Below are 19518 nucleotides of genomic sequence, written 5' to 3'. Positions count from 1 at the left end.
TTCCAGCATGTTCATTGCTTGTCAGAGATGTGAGATAACCACAGCAGGTTGTAAAGTAAATCAAACGCTCAGGTCTTTTCGTCTGCAGGGTTTTAGACTGAGAAACAGGTCAAGCCAGCTGAGATAACAGCATGATCCAAAGATTCAATAGAAATGTCTGATAAATCATCTTTATTCAGGAGTGTTCATATGTTTTTTATTTAGACCCTTTTATATAGATTGTGTGCATATATAAATGTTATATCCTGGGACCCATCAGCAAGGCCCAAGTTTATGCCATGTATGTTTATTTTATTATAGTGTCTGAAGCCTATATGACAGAAATATTACTTTTTTTTACATATTCTCATATTGTTGTAATTCTGTATGACTTTCTTCAGAACAAAAGTCAAGATATGTACAGACAGCATTCGTCACCATTCACTTTTATAAGTCAATGACAGGTAATGATGACTAACTAACAAATACAATTTATTAATTCAGAGCAAATAAGGGTTTGTAAATGTTGACAGAGTTTTAATTTAATGGTTAACTACACCTTTTAGTATTGGTATGTGTAAAATGCAAGGACAAAATTGTGGAAAATATGGAGAAAAAGAGATTTTTATATGAAGAAGATAAAGCATAAACATATAAAATAGAAAACGCAGTAATTCTGCATGCTATTGCTTTGACTTTATCCAATGTATACAGACCCCATTATATAATACATCAAACATAATCCAGAAATCATATCTTTAAACAGAATAAGGTATACATTTGTTACGGTAATATAAATGTCAATTCCACTTGAAAACAGTTTGTTACACTTTATATTTCAGTTTCCCCATCTCACTGATGACGCAGATGTGCTGTAAAAGAAAAGATTCGCTTGTGAGTCATGCCATAAATAAAGTAGAAAATAAAGCTGTAAAAGTATCATTGAAATATGTTTGTCTGCAGTATGAAATATATTTCCCATCATGTTAAATGCTTATGTGGCCTGCACACGTGATGTATGATGCTGATTAAAGTTCTCTTGGAAAGATAAATGCCGTATTTCATATTCACAAATTCTTGCATAGAATATTTCACCGAAATTCACAAAGTTGTGGTGCAGATTAAGATAAACATGACATTCGTCTGTTATGTAATGAGCTGTGCTTAAAAGAGCAGCTTTACATTTTTGTCTTTACAAGGCACTGGCTAAAATATTACTTTATAAATTATTTACTGTGTACAGTTTCGTTCACAACTTTCATTGGTCCAAATCTGTTGGTAATGCTCCTCATGAAGCCTAATGTTGCCTGTGGTTATGTTAATACTGTACTGAAAATTAGTAATTAGTTACAGTTACTAGTTACTTCTTTTAAAAGTAATTGAATTACTCTACCAGTTACTGTATTTCAAAAGTAATTAGTTACTAGAAAAAGTAACTTTAAAGTTACTTTTATGTCTGCTTTTTAAATGTAAATATGTACAGTACTAAACAGTCAAACAATAAAATGATATGGATGGGCTATTTTACATACTGTAGGAGCCTATTTTGATTTAGATTCAGCCTTTGAATATTTTTGTTAGAAATTATCTTAATATGTAAGCTTAGTTTATTTATGTATATCATTTAGACCATTTAGACAAATATTCTGTATGTTTACATTTAAAATATATAATTTGTTAAAATTGTGTACTGTCTCTTTAAGAATTTGGAGACAATTGTGTCAATATGTTATATTTTCTAAAATAAATTATAATTTTTCTAATTCCATATTTATTTTTATAAGCCAGAAATGTCTCCGCTGTGTCCTGCTGACAGGTGCGGTGCGCGTGCAGCAGCTGATGCAAATTATGGGTCCTCCGAAGGTTAGACCTTCAAATTTCAGTTCTCTTCGTGGACTTTTGAGGCTTCCACCTTGAAAGACTGAGTGCTCACATTTTAAGGTCGCATGCTTAGCAGGTCGCAGCCCTTGAATTGGGACACAGCTTGTGAAGCTTGTGCACTGGTAGTGTGCTCTTTGGTCATTGTTTGTATATTTTTTATGTTTGAAAAGAAACAGAACGTGGATTGTTTTGTCGGCAGGACACAGAGCGAGTGGATTGTTTTTTCAGATACGGAGCGAGTGAAACCAAAACTGAAACTAAATGCGCACTCTCATACTATGGAGTTTTAACACGTTTTAACAGTTGTACAGCATAGTGTGAATATTTTACTGGAAACAACAATCGCGGAACATTCTATTCCATGAAGGCCGATGTAAACATCTAAGAATATTAACATTTTTCAGATTCATTGCTTTTGGGGATTACAAATGCAAGTTGATGTCATACTGGGATTGCTTGGCAAAGATAATTTACAAACCGGATGGATTATGACTTGCACACAATTATTAAACAAAGGTATGTTGTCCCGTTTAGATTTTTCGTGTTCATTCTATATGCACGGTCAGCCATGATGAAGTTTAATGATTCATTGATCAGAAATGTCTTGTCTGCAAGCGTTATTTTTTTACAAAATAGAGTAACGCGAGTAACGAACTTGTTTAAATTTCAGTAATTGTGATTGCGTTACTTGATTCAAAAAATAATTTCGTTACATGTAAAAGTAGTGGAATTACAGTAACTCTTTACATTGTAACGATACTCCCATCACTGTTCAGGAGCCATAGGAACAGTAATAAAATGATCAACGTACTCATTTTGTGAAGGCAAAAAAGGGCAGAAGCCATAAGCCCACATCAGCTACAGCGAATCCTACTATTTCATTTGTGCATTTCATATCCATTAAATCTTAGTCTACCGGCTAGTATTTTAGCTGCATAAATAAATCGGGAAAAATTACAAAAAAAACTATTTATGATTATTAATGTTAATTCGACTTTGCATCGAAGTTTTTTAATGTTTCATAACTTTGAGGCAACTGTATGCCATATTCTTTATAAACATTCAAAATAAACTGCGCACTTGATTACTGCTTAGTCTCCTAAGATCAACAAAATTTCCACATTAAAACTAATCAAAGCTAAAATCTACAGCAATCATACTATATATTTATATAGGCTATTATATAATATTTTATATGTTATATTTAGACAGACAGGCTCCAGAAATGCGTCCATTAAGCTTTATCCGCATTGTAACAATGCTGCTTGCGCATCCAGTGTCCAAGCACAATAAACGCGTGAACTAATGAACAACAGCAGTTTGTACTTTATTTTAAGTGTAATGCACAGCCAAGTACTTGCACGACCCACCTTCCCCTGTGCAACGCACCTATTGGGAACCCCTAAAATAAATGATCCTTTCAAGGCATAGCGGATGAATTAGAGCAGTTTAAACATGATACGTTTGGAAATAAAGTTGCGGGTTTTGCACGCAATTGATATAAAATATAGAAGGTTGAATTTAGTTGTTTGCAATTTGAAATATTTTTTTACCAGATATTACTAATAAATTTAACTTTAACTATTTCTAAAATGTTTCTTTAATAAATAACACCGCTATCTCACAACGCAGCGAAACCTATTACATGAAGTGAATAATTGATTGTCGAGTGATCGATATCAACCTATTCAGCACCTCCACCATGGACAGCACCCGCTAAGGTCGAACTTAAGAAGGTTTACCTTAAGCAACATCCTAAGGTATAGTTCGGAGAACACACGTAGGAAAGGTATACCTGTAGTTAAGGTTTACCTTAAGAGTCTTCGTAGCGCGCTAAGAGACAACGTTATCGGAGAACGCAGCCCAGGACTCTTTCTTAAATTTATCAACAAATGTCCAGCAGAAACCTTAAGCCCACACAGCTATAAAGACTGCTTCAAGAGCCATAGGAACAGTAATAAAATGATCAACCTACTCATTTTGTGAAGGCAAAATAGAGTTTGCAGGCTAGAAGCTGCCCACAAAGTCTATCAGGGCAAAGTAAGTGCCTACTTGTCAATGGAGAAGGACACTTAAAGCTTGTGGCTTAAGTTATATCTTAAGTTTTAATAAAAAATGTCAGCAGAATCCTTAAGCCCACGTCAGAAAAGAAGGCTGCTTCAGTAGCCACAGGAACAGTGATTAAAGGATCTACTCGCCTTGCGAGGGAAAATTAAAATTTCAAGCAGGAAACCCACAAACTATCAGATCTAAAATAGATTTGATTGCTTCTTTCAAAAGCCATAGAGACTATAAGCATCTGCTGTATTGTATGCTAATAGTACCACTGTAACCTCTTTATTAAAGGAGCATTTCACCCGTAGAAACATTAATCTTTATTGAAAGTGTGTTATATTTGTAGTCGAAATGTAACATACATTTAGAATTTGGTGCCTATTTGACCGAGAAAAGGGGTGTTTGTAGTCTCACTCGCTCAACAAAGATATTGGACTTCCTTCTTTCAATGATGCAAAATGATGATTTTTAAATCATTGAAAGAAGGAAGTGCAACACTGAAATCTGTATTTCTCCTGTCTCAGCGGCAACTGAGGAAATGATGTATGACCATTTAAAAACATGACTGGGGTTCTAACTATACAAAGCTTGATGCAAATGGGTGAAGTGTCCCTTTAAGCCCATAAAATAGCATAAAATGTGACATTTTGAAATAAAGACGATGTTTTTTTAATTATTTCACAAAAAATCTGTGACGATACAATGAAACTGAAACTTTATTGACTAAACTGATATGAAATGAGTACTTACTGTATTGGTAATAACTATCCCAAGATGTTTAAAAATACCATTGTATTGCTAAGGTTAGAAACAAATGAATGTCATCATCATCATTTCTAAAGGGTCATGAAATTAAAACTTATATGATTTAAGCTCATACATTGAGGTCTCTGAAGTATTCATTGTAGTCCAGAGCGTAACCCACAACAAAACGATTAGGAATGACAAATCCAACATCTATGGAGAGAAACGCAAATAAAGCATTAGATGATACTGATCGTAGCCCTGTTCATTACTCCACCCTGAATGAAGGTGTATCTGCTAATTCATTTCCATCCATTCAGTATGCTGAAGTACTCACAGTCTGGGAGCATTACATCACAGTGAGGAACTCTCTTTACCAGGAGCCTGATGAAAGAGACCCAGGACCACATTAATATTACAAACAGAAATTCTTTAACCAACATTAGAAATCATCAAAATCTCAAAATGGTTATGTATCACAGGCTTTATCCCTCTTAATCCCTGATTTTTTGTCAGGACACATGCAGACAGAACGGGACTAAAGCCACATGCGGATGTCACTAATGTTAATCTGCTCTTACCCGGCAACTTTGACCAGTGTGGGCTGAAAAGTGTTCACATGCTTTAGAAGAGCTCTCATGGTTTTCCCTGTGTCCACTATTGCCTTTGAGAAAAAGTATACATTACATCCATATCATATTTCACAAAAGGACATACCTGTAGGAAACATCAAAGCAATTAAACCTTAGGTAGGTAGTAAGCAACTCTATACTATTACTGTGTGTATAATGCTTGGAGTCATTCGACATAACAGGTGCCATTTTGGTCTCCAATGTTTGATGAGATGCATTAGGCACAAATATTGTACTAGTGTTTATTTAAAGCTTAAAGTTATTAATTCAAGTGTTCTTCTTAAAGAGTAACTAAACCCTAAACCAACTTGTTTTAGTAAATGATCTGTAAGAATGATGCTTTATTAGTGCTGTTCATTGATTTTAGTAATTTTTTTGACATTTGGATATAAAGTGTTTCAATACTAGAATTTATAGTGTAAAAACGTCTGATTGCTGCCCTCTTCAGGTTGAACGGTGGCTACTGCAGTTGAATTTTCCTATTGGATGTTGGGTCCAAAAAAGAACTCGTGACGTAAGCAGGTTCAAGCTCACCACGCCCTTGTTACGATCTCACCACACACTTGATACGAGCTTAGTTCGTCCCCTCTATCTCCGTTGGGATCTGCCCACTTTTCTTGCATTTTTCAAATATTGCCAGTGGGTGGAGTCACGCTCTCACCAGGGGTTTAGTTACTCTTAGTACATACACAATTTCACATGTCTGTGTCAGGCTTGTGCACAATTCAGAATTTCAGAATTGGCCTCTATTCAATTCATGAATTGGAATTTGAATTGACTCCGCCCTACAGGAAGTTGAATTTGAATTTGAATTGGAATGACAGGAAGTGGAATTAAATTCATGGCAATTCAAAGAAATTCCACAGTAACACAACAGAAAGAATCTCACAGACATTCAGTGTTAGGAAAGTTACTTTGGAAATTTGTTTGCCAACCATTTTAAATACTTGGCTAAAATAAAGCATTCTGGGAAATTAAGTCATGTTCCATCGTGTTCCACAAAATTACAATTACAAAAAAATCTAACTTAATTATTTGTTATCTGACTAGAGTTTTTAACATTAATTGCTAGGGGAAAACATTTGTGTTCCTGTCAATTTAATCTGTACAAGTAGTTCAAACTAATATAATTTATTGAATATGTAATGCAATCATATCTGACATATACTGATAGCTTCATTTTTAACACTTCACTTACTGTATAATATGTATATGAATTTCTTTGAATTTCTATTGAATTGCAATTCTGCTTCCTTTAATTCAAATTCGAATTGTAATTCTAGATCCTGTTTTTGACATCAATTCAAATTCAAGAATTGACTTGGAATTTAGGAGTCATTCTTAATTCAATTCTGAATTGTGCACAAGACATTTGCATCTAAAATATCATCAAATAAGTTTAAACATACATTTTTTCAGAAGTATATGTGTCCCTTTTTAGAAGGATTAGCATATAGTTCAATTTGTAGGTTATTTAAAAAAAGTTTTTGTTCTTAATGAACATTTTGAAAATTATAAAGTGAAAATTGCACCCGTTTTTGTAGAATGACTCTTTAATATATTTATAATTGGCATGTCTCTTAACTATAGTTTCAGTTTTTCTATGCTTTTGCATTTTGATAAGGCAGTATAATTTTGTTTTGTTTTTATTAGAACAGTCTGCATGTCTGGAGCCCACCAATGATGCCTAAAAAAGTCTTATAGATAGGGTTTGTTTTTTGTTCCAGCATCTATAGCTATTTCATGCAAAAACAATTGGTCCATACAAAAGTTGATTCTTACACATAGTGGGGCAAGTTAGCATCTCCAATTTACCTAACCTGCATGTCTTTGGGAGGAAACCAGATTATACCCAAACTGACACAGGAAAAAATTCAAACTATACACAGAAAGGCCACCTGACCTGCCGGGGCTCGAACTGAGGAACTTTTTGCTGTGAGGCAACACAACAGTGTTACCAACTGAACCACTGTGTTTGTAACAGAGCTAATGTACCGCTAAGTACACAGAAAAAAAGGGGTAAAATAATGGGTGAGACTTAAGCAACAGTTGATGGGAATAAATTCAACAGCACTGTTAGTCAACAGAACAGCATGTAATGTGATTGAATGATCAACATGGGTGATTTCACTGTAGAAAATCTGATGTGAAATGTGATCTGATAGGAAAATACCTTTCCGCTCTATTGTTTTCCAGACAAATCCCAAACTACCACTGACGAAAACAGAAATACTGAGATTTAAGGCTCTCTTTATTTCTTTTTGTTTGTTTTTCATAATACATTGTCACCTTTTCCTCTTCGTGATAAACTTTAACAGCTTTTAATTTGTCTGCATAGTTGGTTACACCCAAAATGAAAACTTGTTTCTTACCTCCACAATCAAGACATTCTGTGTTGCATGTGGAAAAAAGAGAGTATGTGTCATGAAAGATATCCAACCAACATCAAATGTTTACACAAATCTGTATTTCATCATCAGAAAATTATAACCACAACCTCTGTGATTGTTGTGAGTAATATAAGTGTTTCCATGGCCAAGCACAGTCACCCTATATGATCTGGCAATCACTGAACGTTTCTACTATGTAAAGGGAGCATTTGTGAAAAGCTGTTATATTTTAAAGATCACATATTAGTCCCAAAAGAAAGCCATGTAGCTCTATTTATTTGTATATTTTGTTCTTATTTTATAATAGAAATTGTTCCTATATTGTTTTATTGCATATCATAAGAATGCCATGGGTCATGTGGTCTGGAGCTACAGAAGTACAAAAGTACCCTTTCAAAAAGTACATATAAGTTCTTATTAGTACATCAGAGAGGTACATACTGTATTGGTCACAAATGTATGCATATCTGATCCTAAATTGTAGATATTAGAACCCTTTGAAAGGGTACTGCTCCAGAAACAACTTTTTTGGCTATTTTTTAACTATTTTGTCTGCCAAATGAAGGAGCTTGCATCTCAATTCAAAGCCTTAACTCTGTGGAGGTTTTGTAGGGCTGTGTGTACAATATTAAGCAGCTATCCTGTGAAGTGTCATGTGAAAGAACATATACTTAAAAATACTCAATACAAAAATGCATTATGTTTAAATGTAATACAACTTACAACAAGCAAGTTCTGGTAGGACAGACAAAGTCTTAGTTTTATAAGATTTCAGAACGTCTTTCGAGGAGAATAATACAATGATGTGGTTTGTTGTTAAAAAACGCAGACATATGACCAGCGGCACGCATGTTTCCCACTCATTGGACTCAATCTGTCCTTTTACACAAAGCATGCAAACCCATTTAACCAGATCAACCCCATCTAATCCAAGCTAAGATCTAAAAACATACATAATGACTTTATTTGACTCTTTTAATTTTGTATAATCATGAAAATCACACAGAAAGTGTTGAAGGGAAATGTATACGGTACACAACTTACTGTAGACACGACTAGAGTTGTTTAAGACTCGTTGGAATATAAAAAGGAAAATTCTGTCATCATTTACTCACTCTCATGTTTAAATAAATAAATTATGTTCTGATGAGCAAATGAAGATAATATACTATTCTTTTTTCCTACTGTATAATGGAAGTCAGTGAGGCTCATGATTGGCTTGTAACAACATGGGAGTGAAGAAATTATGACAGAATTTTCACTTTTGGGTGAACTATCCATTTACTTTAAAATCCTTTACTTTGAGATAAGGATTAAAGGTGCTCTAAGCGAATTGACGCGTTTTAGACCATAAAATTTTTTTGTTACATACAGCAAACATCTCCTCACTATCTGCTTGCTGCCTGTCCGCTGATCAAACTGTAAAAAAACGCGATCTCTGTAGACAGCCCAGGCTTCACAAACGGCAATAACAACACAGTGGCCAAACCTACAAACAGCCCAGATAGCAATGAGTCGGCGGACCACCGGCGGTGCTCTGGCGGCAGTAAGTGTATAAGGGCGTAATCGCAAACAGGTCTGACGGCGGACCACCGCGGCAGCCGCTTTTGCATAAATTAAGCAGTCGATCCGCCGGCTGCATGCTGGCGGCATCTCGCAACAAATGAGAGTGACGTATTCGGCGGCAAAAGTTTCATCCCCGCCAGCGGTACGCACCTATAGCCGACAGCTTGGGGCTGGCGGCATAAAGAAGCCATGTGGATATTTTTTGCTATCGAACCATAACAAAGTGTTCCAGCCAATAAATGACAAGAAGGATTTGGGGGTGGGGGCTGGGCGCGTTCATGAAAGCACGGAAGGGAGGGGGAGGAGTTAGCTACGCTCCGTCTGTTTGAAAACAATTCAAACGTCAACAAAAAATAACGTCTCGCAGATTTGCTTAGAATGCCTTTAAATGTTTCAATGAATCAATCTGAAATTGAATATGAAATCATAGATCACATTGCTATCTTATGCTCAAGTGTTAAGTGTCTATACTGCTCCCTAAATATGAATCAGTTCCCTCTTTTAAGTCTGTGATGTTTTTACCCAATTGTAATAGGTTTAATGCCCAGTCTTTTTACAAAAATAAATACCACATTTCTCAATTAATTCTGACACAAATCTTACTATATGTTGCTCTATTATTACTTTTAACAAAATTACTTTTTATTTCTTTGTGTGCACTTTAAACAATTTTGGACTGGTTTAACCCATGGTTGGCTATACTGTATATGGGACAAAACCAACTGTTATAAATAAATCTATTCTGGATTGTTTCATGCGAGGTAAAACCAAACCAAAATTGTTTAGTGTATACTTTTTTATAAGGGAAACACATGATGCATTCTTGTAAGAAATAATCATGGATAAACTTTAAAGTTCATGTTTGTATACCTTGCCTTTCAGCATGGAGAGGTCCTCTGGTCCAATAATTTGAAGGTGTTCAGTGGATTGATCATTCTGGAAAACATGCAGAGTGTTAGAAGTTGCCTGCTATGGGCCTGTCAGCACAACACAATTGACTATTATATAGAAAGACACAAGCTGCTATTTATCTGCTGCCTGGGACAACTGGGTCATGTCCTCTTGTAAGGGTCACGCTGATCTTCTGTAAGGGGTTACAGTGGTTCTTTAATGTTATGGAGGTTTAGTAATAACTATAGTATAAAACACAAAGCTGGGATAGAGGATGGATAACCGAAATATTGGAACAAGACAGGTCAATTGAGATTTATATAGAATATGCTTATTCAGATTACAATGGCATCATTTTGGGGATTTTTTTCTTTCAATAGAAGTTCAATTCTAAATTGTATAAACAGCACCATCTTCTGGCTAGCAAATTATTCAATCAATTCAAATGAATTATATTTAAATTAAAATAAAAGATCAGTGTGTAAATTATCATTATAGATTTTTAATCATTTCATTGAAACGATTACCAATTTGACTATTCACTATTTGATCCAGTATAAGCACCTGTCTCTGAAATTGCTAATGCAAAGATTTCTTGGGTGATAATAGCATCATTTAGTTCTCTCGCCGAAACTTAAAAAGCCGATTATGGTTTATGAATACCAGTTAAAACATATCATAATTGTATAATAGCCACTTTTATGCCAAAATCCAATGGTGCCTCAAGATTAAGATTTTTTTTAAACAAGATAAAATAATTAAAATTAAGATATTTCCTAGTGTATTTTCTAACCAATATACATATTTAGCTATGCCTTTATATTCGCAGAATTCTACAATATGCAAGGATAACTTTTAAAACATTTGTAGTAGTACCTGTAACATTGAGACAGCATTAGAGCGCCATCTGCTGATCACAGCTATACTTACTGAGAACTGTTTCCAAAATATAAGAAGTATTGTACTTGCCCAAAATTAAGTTTGTATTGAAAAATATGACATGGTATTTAAGCTGTGTGCTATCAGTATGAAAAGTCTGTGTGTTTCCTCACCAGATAGCTCTTAAATCGAATGAACTCTACTCTGGTGGTCAGTCTTCTGTTAGTGCTGCGGCTCTGAGCTTTAATGGACTCCACCAGGTCAGAACAAAACTTATATCCACCCTTCAAAACACACAGAACCATCATGTCCTGGTGTCCAATGTCTTCAAGAATGTCTCTGGCCAGGCATTCAATCCTACAAATCACATTAGTGAAAAAATGTCACAAAAAGGTTTGTTAGGTCATGTGACTTTGTAAATGCAATTAAAGGGTCACATGCATGACACAATACAATTACCAAAAAAATGCCACATTATTTAAAACTGTTCAAGGCGTGTTTAAAATACTCTGCCAAATAAACAAATGTACATTCATTAAAAGTCCAAAAACAAATGTTTCAACATTTATCATGAAAGTTCTTCCCAGACCAAATTAAACTTTCTCATTTATATTTATTTCTGCTGTAGTAAATGTTGAAGCAGTGTTTACCTGTTCATAATGACACCATGAGGGATGTACACACAATCCAGGTCCCCACTGTAATGCTCAGGATAATTAAACAACTCTAAATTGTAACCTGGCCAGTCATCATTAATCTGCAATACCAATAATCAAAGACATAACAGACAAAAATTGCTGTATGCTTTTATTAATTAGATTTACTGCAATAAAGCTGTCCTTTAATTTTTGTGCAATTGTGTTAAATAAAATATATATTAAAATATATTTACCACGACCGCATGTATATTTCCCTGGTCATCTGCCATGTTAGTAGTGATATGGGTAAAGAAGAAATGAACTGTGGTACTTCTTGAAAAGAGGAGGAGCTGTTTGTGTTTCCACCCTCGTTACATGACTTCATGTTGTGTGTTTCAAATTCTTCCTCAATTATGAAACAAAAATGTAATATTTCTGTTACTTCTGTTCTCAGTAACAAAATGTTAATGAAATGTATTTACCTGAGCAAACTATTACCAAATGCTGGAATGAGTAAGAAATTGTAATTATTAACAAATAAGATTCCTTTTGCTAACTTCAGTTAACAACTAAGTTAACGACACAGTATATTGCTCATTGTCAGCTTACGCATTAACTAATGTCAACAAATGAAACCTTATTGGAAATTGTTTCTAATATTTCATATAGATTCAATGCATGATGATTTGTTATGTAAGCTGATTAACTGAAGTCATTACCATAAAACTGATACAATAAACACAACTAAATGTTGATAATAATGATTTATTGCTCTTCTGAATTTGGACATAAATTGTCTAAACAATTCTTTTTAGGGAAAATATTGGGCAGAATGACCTTTAGGGCAGATTTTTAAACACAGATATTAACACATTTATAACAATCAATCAATCAATCAATCAATATATAATAATTTTCACTCAATTACATCTACAATGATTTTACTTTATTAAAATCATTTAGTTGTGTAAGGTTGTAAAGCTCTAATAGATATTTTTCAATCTATTGTCATTTATTTCTGAGAGATATGAAAGAACAGGCAAAGATTACGGTGGCAGTTTGACGTGTTTCAGACATTTTTGTTCTTATTCACAGTCATACAGAGTTCTGAATCTAGATAACATCACCCTCAGTAATTAGCAATGTAGATGGTTTTGTGTCGCTCAATCAAATCAATGTCTCTCTCCAGCTGCTTCATTTCCAGCTCCAGACGCTCCTTCTTGTATTTTTTGGGGGTTGTATCAATGACAACCGAGAGACCCTGATACTGGTGATGAAGATCATCCAAGTTCTTCCTCAGAGCCTGTGAATGAATCAAGTTTAATTGTCACCTACATCGTGTCCTTACAGCCAATATAATATTAATGGGAAAATAGATGTATCCAACAGAATTTGTAAAACAACGTATTATCAAAACACAAAACATGTTTAAAGTTCCTTCAAAGAAAGTTCATAAGGAAAGCAAAACAGATGAATTTTCTGTTTACCTGTAGGATGTTTTGACGTTCAGCGTCAGCCAGCTGTTTCATAGCCCCGTCTCTCATTCGATCCTTTACATAGTTGTTGTATTGCTCCTGAGCCTTCCTCACCTCCTCTTTGCGCTGCAGTAGATACTCTGGAGTTTGGCCATAATCCTGACACAGACAAGCCACAACAAGGACACAGTAAAATGTACAGTATTTTATATGACCCTTAAGTGATACACAGATGGGTTAAACGTTGCTTCAGAGAATTCTTTAGTGTCCTGACCAAAATAATGCTATTCAGTATATTGAGGGACATGTATAAGATATCCTCTAAAAATACTAATAATATTAATAAACAATTAATTACGGATGTAACTAAAGATATATGAATAAAGTTGGATGATATAATCAACATAATGGCCTCCACAGTGACAAGATCTCAATATAATACAGCATCTAATATGCACTAAAATCTATAAGCAATGTCAAAAGACTGTCACCTATTTAATACGTAAGGAATAATTGACGACGTGTGTACATTATTTTCAAATAATTCATGGGAATGAATAATTCTGCTTATACTACAGTTAGCAGTTATCTGGTGGTTATTTTAAGACATTTCACAGATCAGGTGTGTGCTGTACAGAAAAATAATCAACACCTGTGAAAACTTATAAACCAATCAGAATGCTGTAAAGCGTGGTATAATATGCCATGAACAATTAAAGCCCTTCTAAAGGAAAAACTTACCCTGTAAGAGCAAAGTGTACCTTATAAAGTGTTCAGTGAGTTTGTATTTACATGTAAATATGTCTATATTCTAAAAACAAATGTAAGGTGTAGAAGACATATGCATAATAGGATTAAACAAATGTACAGTAAAGTACAGTATAAGTTGCCAATTAAATCTCTTTTCTCACCTTCTTCTTAATGTATTTTGGGACAAGACCAGAGTTTTCCAGGAGTTTTTTGTCTCCCTTCTTGGTATCAGCATAAGCAGGTTGAGGTTTCTTGGGGAGTGCCATGATATTCTCAATGGCGTTGGTTTTAATAAAGTTCTTATTGCTGTGGATACCCATGAGTGGCCTGTCTGTTCTTGCAGGAACTGGTGGTTTATTCACATCTTCATATTTGAAGGATTTTTCTATAACATGAAAATAATATTAAAGTGAATTGGTCTCAACACCTCTGTACTTAATAAACAGCTAAATTAACCTAAAGGAAGACTGAATGTTAAGATTTTTAGATAAGATTTACTATTAGAACTTAACAATAAAACCAGAACATTTACTTTCAGGAAGTTTAGGTTCCTTGGAGTGCTTCAGTAGATATTTCTGTGGAGATGGCACATCCACCTGTGCTGGTCCCATTGTTTTATTTGAGGCTTTGTTTATCTCTTTCTCTATTTTCACTTGCTCTCTGAATTTTGACATGTACCTAAAGATAAGAATATTATTACATAATCAGCATATGTAGGACATTAAGATTGTAATCGTTTACTTTCCAAACACTCAAATAAAGGACAAATAAAGAAAAATGTTTATAAAAAGGTGTTGATACATTATTGACAAAAGATGTGATGAGTTAAATCTTATTTAGGACAGTATCATATTTAACTTATATTGTCATAACATATTAAAATCAATACATTTATTTTTGCCATTTTTATATTTGTTTATAATTTTTAATGATAATTTTGCACTCTCAATAACATAAATTCAGTAATGCCATTATTACCGTGATGTCTTTTTTACTTCATTCCCAATTATGATTTTCCTCAGATACAAAGTAACGTTACTTATATATCAGACGTAATGTTATTAAAAATCGGTCAGATCTACCCTAATATAAAATCGGACAATTAAAAAAGCTGTCAGTTACTGTTTTACTACAGTTAGGGGCCCACAACAATTAAAAACATGATAGAGGTGAACAGTTATAAAGTTATATCGATCTGTTTAACTTACCTGGGTGATATGATTGGTTTCTCCTCCTCTCTGGGAATGAGATTATAGATGCTCTCTGGTGGAATGATAATGTCACTCATAATGACAACAATAAAAAAATTATGCTATAAAAACAGAGAAAACACAAAGCAGTAGTTTTCAGACTGGGTTTTATGAGATGTGTGATGGACGACGGCACCCGTGTTGTTTACTAAACGTCTCTATAACAACCGCGGCATAGCAACATTAAACAAGTTACATTTTCATTTCTTCTTTTTTTTTTTTAAATAAACTTTAGAAAACATCTTTAAAACTTTAAAACCATCGCCGTTTGAAAAAAAAAAACAAGATTAATTTTAATTTATTTTAGGAAACGATAAACGCAAACGCAAACTGTCGCTTAGCTGTTGCCGTACTGAGTGACGCGGTTTGTGTACGCAACACATGCTGCTGAATGTAGCGTCTTGTTCAGAGCTCTTTTTTTACTGCAGTTAACCTATGTGAGTGTGTGATGCCTCAATTTCTGCTTATCGGTACACAAAACGTTGTGCTTTACATAAACATCTCAAACTTAAAACACGTTTGTGAGATAACAGTGTTAATGTTTTATAACAGCACGTCCACACATCATACACAGCATTACAATAACTGCATAAGATCTATTTTTGCTTTACATCTGTTATATATTTTAATTTCTGCTCATTTTATTAATTTTGAACAACTTTCACACTTAAATAATTTGCCAGAACTATCTGAACATATAATTTAATGTTTATATGCAAAACAAGTGTGCTGTTTACCTAAAATGCATATAAAAATGTGATTGAGCCATTATGTTCCCTTCCTTTTTAGATAGATGGTATATAAACAAATATCACACCATATGACAAGTGTTAAAAAACATTGCACTAATTGATGCTGTTAAATGAATGAATGTTATACACATGCATTTTACTACACATGCATTTAAACATTTAAAGTGCCATTACTGATCTACAGCAGGCTACTTTTTTAACATGATTGTTTTTTAAATTATGTAATCTTGCTTTTCAGAGATTATAATCCTTTGTGCCAAGATGATCTCTGCAAATATCTGTCGGCGGTTGGGCAAACTAAGAAATCTCAGGACTCGCCTGTTATTTTTTCCACTTGGTTCTTCATACTTCACCACGGCATGGCTATCAAATCAAATCTTGAAACCTGATAAAATGAACATCATTCTGATGGGTCCTCCAGGAGCGGGGAAGACCAGCGTTGGACGTATTGTGGGATGCCGTTTAGGTATGCCCGTTATTGATATTGATGATGATGTTCTTGAAAGGACATGGGGAATGAATGTAGCAGACAAACTCTCGGAGGTCGGTGGAGATCGCTTCATTGAAGAAGAAGGTAAAGCAGTTTGTAGGTTTACTGCTACAGGAAGCGTCATCTCGCTAACTGGCTCCAATCCACTGCATCAGGACTCCATGCAGCATCTGAAACGCTCTGGACTCATTGTCTATCTGGATGTGGATGCAGAGGATATCATGCAGAGACTTACTACAATGAAGGTGAATAGGATTGTGGGTCAGGATGCTAGCGTTTGTATGCGAGACATATTACGGTACAGAAACCAGTTTTATGAGAAATGGTTGGATGCACGAGTACTTTGTGGAACAGGAGACTCGGTGGAGGATGTGGCAAAAAAAGTGCTCAAAACTTTGGATAGATATAATGACTCAGAATCAGAGAGCTTCATTTCAACAAGGAGCAAAAACAATGTGGCAAGCGATCCTAAATTCTTCAGTGACGTTGTTGTGGAGGGTCTTGCACCAGACGGGGGGCTTTACGTACCAAAGAACGGATTTCCCAAACTAGAACCATCAGAATGGTTGAGAATAGCCAACATGCCATATGCCACGAGAGCTATGGCTATACTGGAAAACTGTATCCATCCTATGGATTTGTCCCCTGTAGAACTGAGCGCAATGCTGAATCGTGCCTATGGGCAAAATTTTTGTAATAAATCAGTTGTACCTCTTAAACACCTTTCAGACAATCAATATATCCTTGAACTTTTTCACGGCCCCACTGCCTCTTTTAAAGATCTCGCACTGCAGTTAATGCCACAACTGTTTGCTCACTGCCTTCCACCAATGTGCAACTACCTCATCCTAGTGGCCACATCTGGAGATACAGGTGGTGCGGTGCTGAAGGGGTTCAGTAATCTTAAAGACACCGACCTGGAAAGGATAGGAGTACTTGTATTTTTTCCAGAGAATGGTGTGAGTGAAATCCAGAAACTACAGATGACCGGATTTCAAAAGGGCAATGCCAGGTCCATTGGTGTCTTATCCGACTTTGACTTCTGCCAGAAGTCCATTAAACGTATGTTTGGGGACTCGAGCTTGATGGGACACATAGCTGTGGAGTATGCAACGGTTCTCAGTACCGCAAACTCCATCAACTGGGCTCGATTGTTACCACAGGTGGTGTATCATTGCTCAGCCTACATGGACTTGCTTAAAAACCGAGTGCTGACGTTTGGTGATCCTATTGATGTTTGCATCCCTACTGGAAATTTTGGTAATGCCATGTCAGCCCTTTATGCAAAACAGATGGGAATCCCGATACGGAAGGTCGTATGCGCATCCAATCATAACTGTGTCATATCTGATTTTATTGCGAGCGGAGAGTATGATCTTCGAGGCAGGAAGCTGTTTGTTTCAAACTCTCCCGCAATTGATATTTTAAAGTCCTCTAATCTGGAAAGGTTTATCCATCACGTATCCGGTGGGGATGGTCATCTTGTGAGAGACCTGTTCTTTAATCTGGAGAAAGGTCAGGTTTTTAAAGTGTCTGAGGCTTTACTGCAGAAAATAAATATGGAAGTTGAAGCAGGCTGGTGCTCTGAAGACGACTGCTTGAAAGCCATTCATGATGTGCACAGGAGAACAGGCTACATAATGGATACGCACACAGCGGTTGGCAAAGTGGTCGCAAGCCGTATACATGACAATACCTGTCCACTTGTGTTATGCTCGACAGCACACCATGGGAAGTTTGCCTCAGCTGTGTTAAAAGCCCTTCGGTGTCAAAATATTCCTCAGGACCCTATTGAACAGTTAGACAAACTCTGCACCATTGGAGGTCAACAACAAATGCATGAAGCTTTGCTGAAGTGCCTGAGAAACAGCAAAGATCATCCATATAAAATATGTCAGGCTGACTTTAATGTGCTGTCAGAAGAAGTAGAAACTATGATACAAGATTCCTTTATGAAAGTGCAGTAAGATGTACACATGACATGACTAGATGGTTTATCTTTAAACATCAAACGTAAGACATGTGCTTTCATCGTCACTTACCTTTGTTGTGCTTGTGAAGTCCACAAAGAGTCTCTCATTTGTTATTTTAAGGTTGGAAAGGGTGATCAAACCTTTGTGTCCTTCTGTGAAGCCCATATTGATGCAAACCAAAGATGCTGTACTACCCAATATTACATGCTGTATATCCTTCTGCACACACAGTCAATGGATGCAAAGTCTGTGTTGTATAGTTCAGGTGTTTTCAAAGTGTGGGTCGGGACCCATATTTGGGTCACACAGTGGGATACAGTAGGTAGTGCAAAGTCACTAGGCTATTGCAGTGAATAACAGCAAAAAGGTTTAGTTCAATAAATAACTAGCAATGACAATGATTTTGATACTGCTATTAATCTTACATTATATTTATAAAATGGAAAATAAAAAACTACTTAATTACAAAAAAAGAAAAAAATGTGTTTGGTCATATTAACATTTACAAGTGGGTCGCAAGATGAAAACTTTGGGAACCTCTGAAAATGTATATAAATTATATTTGTAGCGTAGTTGTATAAAATATTTGAATATTTTTGTTCTGACAAAGTATTTTGGAAAATAAATGATTGGAACTGTAATGCCTTTACAAAGGACATAAAGCATAACACAGTTGTGTTTTGACTGTTAGACAAAAACGTGCATACCTGAGGATTGACTGTCAGTTCCAGAGCCTGAGTGTGCCTCGTGCAAGAACAACTTTAATGAAAGGTTTTGATTAACTTCAAATGTTGACTAGTATATTTCTGCTTTCAATAGTGGATGCATAATGTATTTTGAATGTACAAATCTGATCTTGTAATGTCAACTATTCTGTGCATTTCTGATTTGTGAATATTTTTTTAATTCAAGCCCCTCCATTGTCCACAATGATATTTGAAACCTCCCTCATTTAGAGTTTCTTCCGAATAAAATTGAGCTTGGCATAACTAGAAAGATGTAAAAATTGGTATTTAAAATAATTTTCAGTAATGTTGTGGCCCTATTGAATGTTTGTTGTTGATTTATATGAAACATATAATTTACAGCAGATCAATTTCGGTGTACTCACAAGTCCATCACTGATTGACATCACAATGGTAGCCTTTTTCATAAATAAATGTAGACTCTCTC

The 19518-nt window shown here is 35.2% G+C and overlaps 3 protein-coding genes across 3 annotated transcripts; 1 reads left to right on the top strand and 2 right to left on the bottom strand.

Annotated features, from left to right (window-relative positions):
- Positions 1–12386, bottom strand: prtfdc1a (phosphoribosyl transferase domain containing 1a). The gene is made up of 9 exons (XM_065295003.2): positions 11910–12386; positions 11668–11774; positions 11191–11374; positions 10118–10183; positions 7664–7681; positions 5241–5323; positions 4997–5043; positions 4796–4872; positions 1–851 (listed from the first exon to the last, which is right to left on the bottom strand). The coding sequence occupies exons 1-9, from the start codon at positions 11943–11945 to the stop codon at positions 804–806; spliced, it is 666 nt and encodes a 221-aa protein (XP_065151075.1). The 5' UTR covers positions 11946–12386; the 3' UTR covers positions 1–803.
- Positions 12387–12527: 141 nt separating this feature from the next.
- On the bottom strand, positions 12528–15290 carry enkur (enkurin, TRPC channel interacting protein). Its single transcript, XM_065295002.2, has 5 exons — positions 15089–15290; positions 14413–14558; positions 14042–14265; positions 13143–13289; positions 12528–12958 (listed from the first exon to the last, which is right to left on the bottom strand). Exons 1-5 carry the CDS (start codon positions 15166–15168, stop codon positions 12785–12787), a joined length of 771 nt encoding a protein of 256 aa, XP_065151074.2. The 5' UTR covers positions 15169–15290; the 3' UTR covers positions 12528–12784.
- Positions 15291–15485: 195 nt separating this feature from the next.
- Positions 15486–19518, top strand: LOC135785281 (threonine synthase-like 1). The gene is made up of 2 exons (XM_065294633.2): positions 15486–15567; positions 16121–19518. Exon 2 carries the CDS (start codon positions 16144–16146, stop codon positions 18337–18339), a length of 2196 nt encoding a protein of 731 aa, XP_065150705.2. The 5' UTR covers positions 15486–15567; positions 16121–16143; the 3' UTR covers positions 18340–19518.

This window comes from Paramisgurnus dabryanus, chromosome 22 (assembly GCF_030506205.2).
Source record: "Paramisgurnus dabryanus chromosome 22, PD_genome_1.1, whole genome shotgun sequence".
In the NCBI taxonomy this organism is placed as follows: Eukaryota; Metazoa; Chordata; class Actinopteri; order Cypriniformes; family Cobitidae; genus Paramisgurnus; species Paramisgurnus dabryanus.
This window is presented reverse-complemented; position numbering and strand designations above follow the sequence as displayed.

What these genes read in the sequence shown, in the direction of transcription:
- prtfdc1a (XM_065295003.2), bottom strand. Translation starts at nt 11,945, where the DNA reads ATGGCAGATGACCAGGGAAATATACATGCGGTCGTG. An exon ending in GAAATATACATGCGGTCGTG is followed by an intron (nt 11,775 to 11,909) that starts GTAAATATATTT and finishes TTGGTATTGCAG; the next exon opens with ATTAATGATGACTGGCCAGG. An exon ending in AATACTTCAGAGACCTCAAT is followed by an intron (nt 852 to 4,795) that starts GTATGAGCTTAA and finishes TTTCTTTTACAG; the next exon opens with CACATCTGCGTCATCAGTGA.
- enkur (XM_065295002.2), bottom strand. Translation starts at nt 15,168, where the DNA reads ATGAGTGACATTATCATTCCACCAGAGAGCATCTATAATCTCATTCCC. An exon ending in AAACCAATCATATCACCCAG is followed by an intron (nt 14,559 to 15,088) that starts GTAAGTTAAACA and finishes TCTTATCTTTAG; the next exon opens with GTACATGTCAAAATTCAGAG. An exon ending in CAAAATACATTAAGAAGAAG is followed by an intron (nt 13,290 to 14,041) that starts GTGAGAAAAGAG and finishes TGTCTGTGTCAG; the next exon opens with GATTATGGCCAAACTCCAGA.
- LOC135785281 (XM_065294633.2), top strand. Translation starts at nt 16,144, where the DNA reads ATGATCTCTGCAAATATCTGTCGGCGGTTGGGCAAACTAAGAAATCTC.